Raw genomic sequence first — 4,428 nt, forward strand, 5'->3', positions numbered from 1 at the left:
CCTGCTGCACCCCCATGTGCCCCTAAGCATCCCGCATCGTCCTGCTCCCCCTGGCCTGCCCCCCATTCCTTCCCTGCACCCCCTGACACCAGCTTCTCGCCTTCCCTGCTCGCACCCCCCCACATCCCCCTGGACCTCCAACTGCTGGCTAAACTTGACCACTGCATTCCCCTGCCCCATACACCCTTCTTCCCCCGTAACACCCTTCCCTGCCTTGTTGCCCCCCGTTCCTCCCTACTAGCCCCCTACACCCCACCTAGCTCTACCCTGCAGCTCACCCCTCGCCCCACGCCTGGGCATCACAGCTTGCCCTGGCGCTGCATTTGGGACAGAAACATGCTCTTTGGGGGACGATGAAAGGATGGCGTGGGGGCTACACCCCATCCTGCCCCTGTACCCCAGTGAGGGGGACTTCTCCTGTGATGGCAACGTCCCAGGACTCGCACTGGAGAGACCTTTGTCCCATCCTGCTTTGGTTTCTGTGACGACCGAGCTTGCCAGCGGACTTTGGAGGGGCCGGTGGGTGATTAACCATCTTCCCGCTCTTCGACCTTTGCAGCCCCGGTCCCCAGCCTGACATGGCACCCGGGAAGCCCGGGAAGAGCACGGGGGCTTCAGAGGACCCCTCGGTTACGCTTTTCCGGGAGTACCTGAGGATCGACACTGTCCACCCCAAACCTGACTATGGTGAGGATGGTGGGGATGGGATGGGAAGCAGTGCGGGGATTCGGCAACGCGGCTTTGCAGCTCTGGTCTTTGGACCCGGGTGCCCGAGTCCTCGGCGGGGACTGTTTTGATCGTGGTGTTAAGGAGCGGACACGTTTGTGCCTTATCTCTGCTGACACCTTTGGTTGGGGCAGGGACACCTCGAGTGCACCCAGAGCTGCCGTTTGCTTCCTCCAGCCCCGTGCCCCAAGGCCCCCCCTTTCCACACTGCCCGGGCTCTGGGACAGATGCTTTGTGGTAACCTTGTGTAGATCTCCTTCCGTTAACGTGTCTATCCTCCCACTAAAGTACATCGAGATTTTTTCCATTGGTGAGAACCTCCCAGAACTCCTACGGAGGACTGTCCCCCCTGAACTCACCCCCTTCAATTTTTATTTTTTTGCATTCCCCTAGTCCTCGCTCCAAAGGGACGGTGACAAGCTACTGCTGTCCCTACTTCTGGCCACCTCTTGTGCCCAGGACTGCCATCACCTACCCTCTCTGGTCAGCTCTTTCCTTGGCCTGGGAGCCCCGGAGAGCCTTGGGGTGCTTGGGGTGGTGGTGGTGGTGGTTGTGGCAAGAAGGGAGGGAGAGCCTGACATAACTCCAGGCATCCCCGCTCCTCCCCAGATGCGGCCGTCCGGTTTCTGGAGCGCATCGGCACCGACCTGGGCTTGGCTTGCCAGAAAGTGGAGGTGAGCGAGGCAAGGAGCAGTCCCCGGTCCGTCCATCCATCCATCCATCCATCCATCCATCCATCCCTCCCCAGGTCCTTAGTGACTGGGCTGTTCCCCTGCCCGCTGCCCTGGAGACGGGCAGGAGTGAATCCCCTCTGCCTGTAATCCTCTGCTAACCTCAGCCCTTTCCTTTAAGCCTCTATTCGGGCTGGTCCCCGCTGACCTTTGCAGCCGCCTGTGCTATGATTAGCCGGGGACCTGGCAGGGTCACGTTGGCTGGGGACGTCCCTCCTGCTGGGCACCCACTGTCCCAGGGGACTCCCGGGCACCAGGGGGAAGACGCTGGGTTCCTCTCCCCTCCTCCATCTGAATCGCAGCCAGGAGCTCGCACCAGCGCCCAGGCTCCGTCTGGCTGCGGGAGGGGGCAGGCATGCCTGCTCCTGCTGCCTGCCCTCTCCCAGCGGAGTAAGGGGTGACCTGCCAAGTGGCATCAAGAAACTTTTCCCAGGTTGATGCTTTTTGGCTCCAGCCTGCCGGTCCCCAGCCGGGACCCCCGGTGATGTCCTGCCCTCGTCCCGCAGGTTTGCCAAGGCTGCGTGGTGCTGATCCTGACGTGGCAGGGCACGAACCCCCGCCTGCGCTCCGTCCTCCTCAACTCCCACACCGACGTCGTGCCTGTCTTCGAGGTGCTGGGATGGGGCAAGGGGTGGGATGGGGCACGGTGGGGAGGACTGGGGGTGGCGGGGGAAGGAGAGGTGGTGCCCGCCCGTGCCCCTCTGCCATCATGGCCGCTGTTCCTTGCCGGGGCCCAGGCAACATCTACGCCCGGGGTGCCCAGGACATGAAGTGCGTCTCCATCCAGTGAGTGGAGGGCTCTGCACCCGCTGGGCGGGCACGGCACGGCGATGCCTCTGAGCGATGCAGGACAGGATGCCACCATCCCCAGGGTCCCTAGGGATGAGGGTGCCGCCACCTGACCCCCCCCTGTGGTGGCTCAGAGCACACCAGCCACTCTCTTCCATGGCACCACCTTCTCCCCGCAGGTACCTCGAGGCCATCCGGAGGCTGAAGGCAGAGGGAAAGTGTTTTGCCCGCACCATCCACCTCACCTTTGTGCCTGGTGAGTCTCCAGGGTGTCCCCTCTCTGGGGGACAGGAGCTGGGTGATGCTCTGGAGTTCCCTATGGCATGACAGCTGGGCACCCGGCTGCCAGCCTTTCCAAATTTTGAGCTCCCCTAGCTCGGGGCTGGAGGGGTTTCCATGTCCAAGGACATCAGGTGCACCGGTGGCACTCAGGCTGGCAGGGAAGGAGGACCAGGGGGTGGTGGGCCAGGGGACGCCCCGGTTTTTCTTCCATGCTGGGCTCTCCCCCACAGACGAGGAGATGGGTGGACACAAGGGCATGGAGATGTTCGTGCAGCGCCCCGAGTTCAGAGCGCTCAACGTGGGCTTTGCCCTGGACGAGGGTGAGTGGTGGCAGGGCTGGTACGGGGACCTGTCTCCTCTTGGCACGCACCCCTCTGCCTGTTGGCATCACCCCCCAGGCACTGGCACCTATCACGGCTTCCAGGGACCCCTCTGGGGGCTCCTTCCCCCAGGCAGTGACCCACATGGTGCCAGCCTGGAGGGGAAATGCTGCCAGGGCAGAGCAGAGGGGGGCACGTCGTGGCGTCCCTATGCCCCGCTGACCCCCCCCGTCTGTGCCCACCGCAGGCCTGGCCAGCCCATCCGACACCTTCAGTGTCTTCTACGGTGAAAAGAGCCCGTGGTGTGAGTAACTGCATGTCCACCGCCCTGTCCCTGGCTGTGCCGGGTGCTGCGGCACCGGTGCCACCGCGGGCTTTCTGCTCAATGTCCCCCTTCTCCCCCCACTGCCACAGGGATAAAGGTGAAGTGCGTGGGCAGCCCCGGGCACGGGTCCCGCTTCATCAGCAACACGGCGGCCGAGAAGTTGGTAAGAGAGGGGGTACACCCTGTGCAGCCCCCCCCTGCCCACCCCTGGAGCTGCCAGGTGCCACCCCGCAGGGCTGGTCCTCACCCCGCTGCCCTTCCCTCCCCAGCACAAAGTCATCAACTCCTTCCTGGCCTTCAGGGAGAGCGAGAAGCAGAGGTAGGAGACGGGCAGCGGGATGGTGGTGGCTTCATTTTGGTCCATGGAGGGGGTCCTTGGGATGCCAAGCCAGGCTCTGATCCGGCACCACCGCCCCGTGCCTCAGTTTCCCCATTTGGGGGTGGCAGCGGGGCGGGGGAGCACTTCCCCTCCTTCCCGTGTGGCGGAGGGTGACTCTCCCTTGCGTCCTCCGAGGCTCAAGTCCGACTCAAGCCTGACCCTAGGGGATGTCACCTCACTTAACCTGACCATGCTGGAGGGGGGCGTCTCCTTCAACGTGGTGCCGTCCGAGATGGCGGCCGGCTTCGACATCCGCATCCCACCCACCGTGGACCTGAAGGTGGGTGCCACACCGGCCCCAGCCAGGAGGGGAGCGTGTTGGGGGGTACCCGGCTCATACCCCTCCTCTGGTCTCTGCTGCAGGCCTTTGAGGAGCAGGGTGCTGCGTGGTGCCGGGGTGCCGGGGACGGTGTCACCTATGAGTTTATCCAGGTGAGGGGTCTCGGCCACCTGGGCATATCGTGCCCGTCCCTCCCCTGCCATGTGCCCACCGCTCTGCCCCTCACCTGCCCTCTCCCTCCGTCAGAAATACATGGACCAACACGTCACCTCCACCGAGGAGTCGGACCCGTGGTGGAAAGCCTTCAGTGGGGTCTGCAGGGACATGTGAGTAGTGTCCCCAGGAAGGGCAGGACCCTGGTGGAGACATCCTCTGGTGGGAGCCAGAGGGTCCCTGGGGGTCTCTGGAGTCATGGCAGGGGTTGGGAGGAGATGCTCTATACCATGCCAGGGCATCTCCCTGTGCCCCCACAAAGGGATGGGATTGAGTGTCCTGCAGGGCTCAGGGACCTTCCTGGGGTGGTCCCTTTGCCCGTGGGGTGGCAGGGGGACAGAGGACCTGGCTGCCGCCGTGCCCATGCTGACGCAGGGTCCTGC

At 64.0% G+C, this 4,428-nt stretch overlaps 1 protein-coding gene across 1 annotated transcript in view; it reads left to right on the forward strand.

Moving 5' to 3' along the window:
- Nucleotides 1-554: 554 nt before the first annotated feature.
- The window catches only part of ACY1 (aminoacylase 1), a 5,388-nt gene continuing 1,514 nt past the window's right edge, over nucleotides 555-4,428 (forward strand). The window contains exons 1-12 of the mRNA XM_009891272.1: nucleotides 555-687; nucleotides 1,336-1,400; nucleotides 1,964-2,090; nucleotides 2,198-2,243; nucleotides 2,426-2,502; nucleotides 2,759-2,848; nucleotides 3,096-3,152; nucleotides 3,263-3,336; nucleotides 3,443-3,492; nucleotides 3,688-3,832; nucleotides 3,916-3,984; nucleotides 4,079-4,139. Coding sequence (XP_009889574.1) covers nucleotides 579-687; nucleotides 1,336-1,400; nucleotides 1,964-2,090; nucleotides 2,198-2,243; nucleotides 2,426-2,502; nucleotides 2,759-2,848; nucleotides 3,096-3,152; nucleotides 3,263-3,336; nucleotides 3,443-3,492; nucleotides 3,688-3,832; nucleotides 3,916-3,984; nucleotides 4,079-4,139 — 970 coding nt within the window. The 5' untranslated portion in view covers nucleotides 555-578. The remainder of the gene's footprint in view (nucleotides 688-1,335; nucleotides 1,401-1,963; nucleotides 2,091-2,197; nucleotides 2,244-2,425; nucleotides 2,503-2,758; nucleotides 2,849-3,095; nucleotides 3,153-3,262; nucleotides 3,337-3,442; nucleotides 3,493-3,687; nucleotides 3,833-3,915; nucleotides 3,985-4,078; nucleotides 4,140-4,428) is intronic.

Source organism: Charadrius vociferus, unplaced genomic scaffold (genome assembly GCF_000708025.1).
Source record: "Charadrius vociferus isolate BGI_N301 unplaced genomic scaffold, ASM70802v2 scaffold758, whole genome shotgun sequence".
NCBI lineage: Eukaryota > Metazoa > Chordata > Aves > Charadriiformes > Charadriidae > Charadrius > Charadrius vociferus.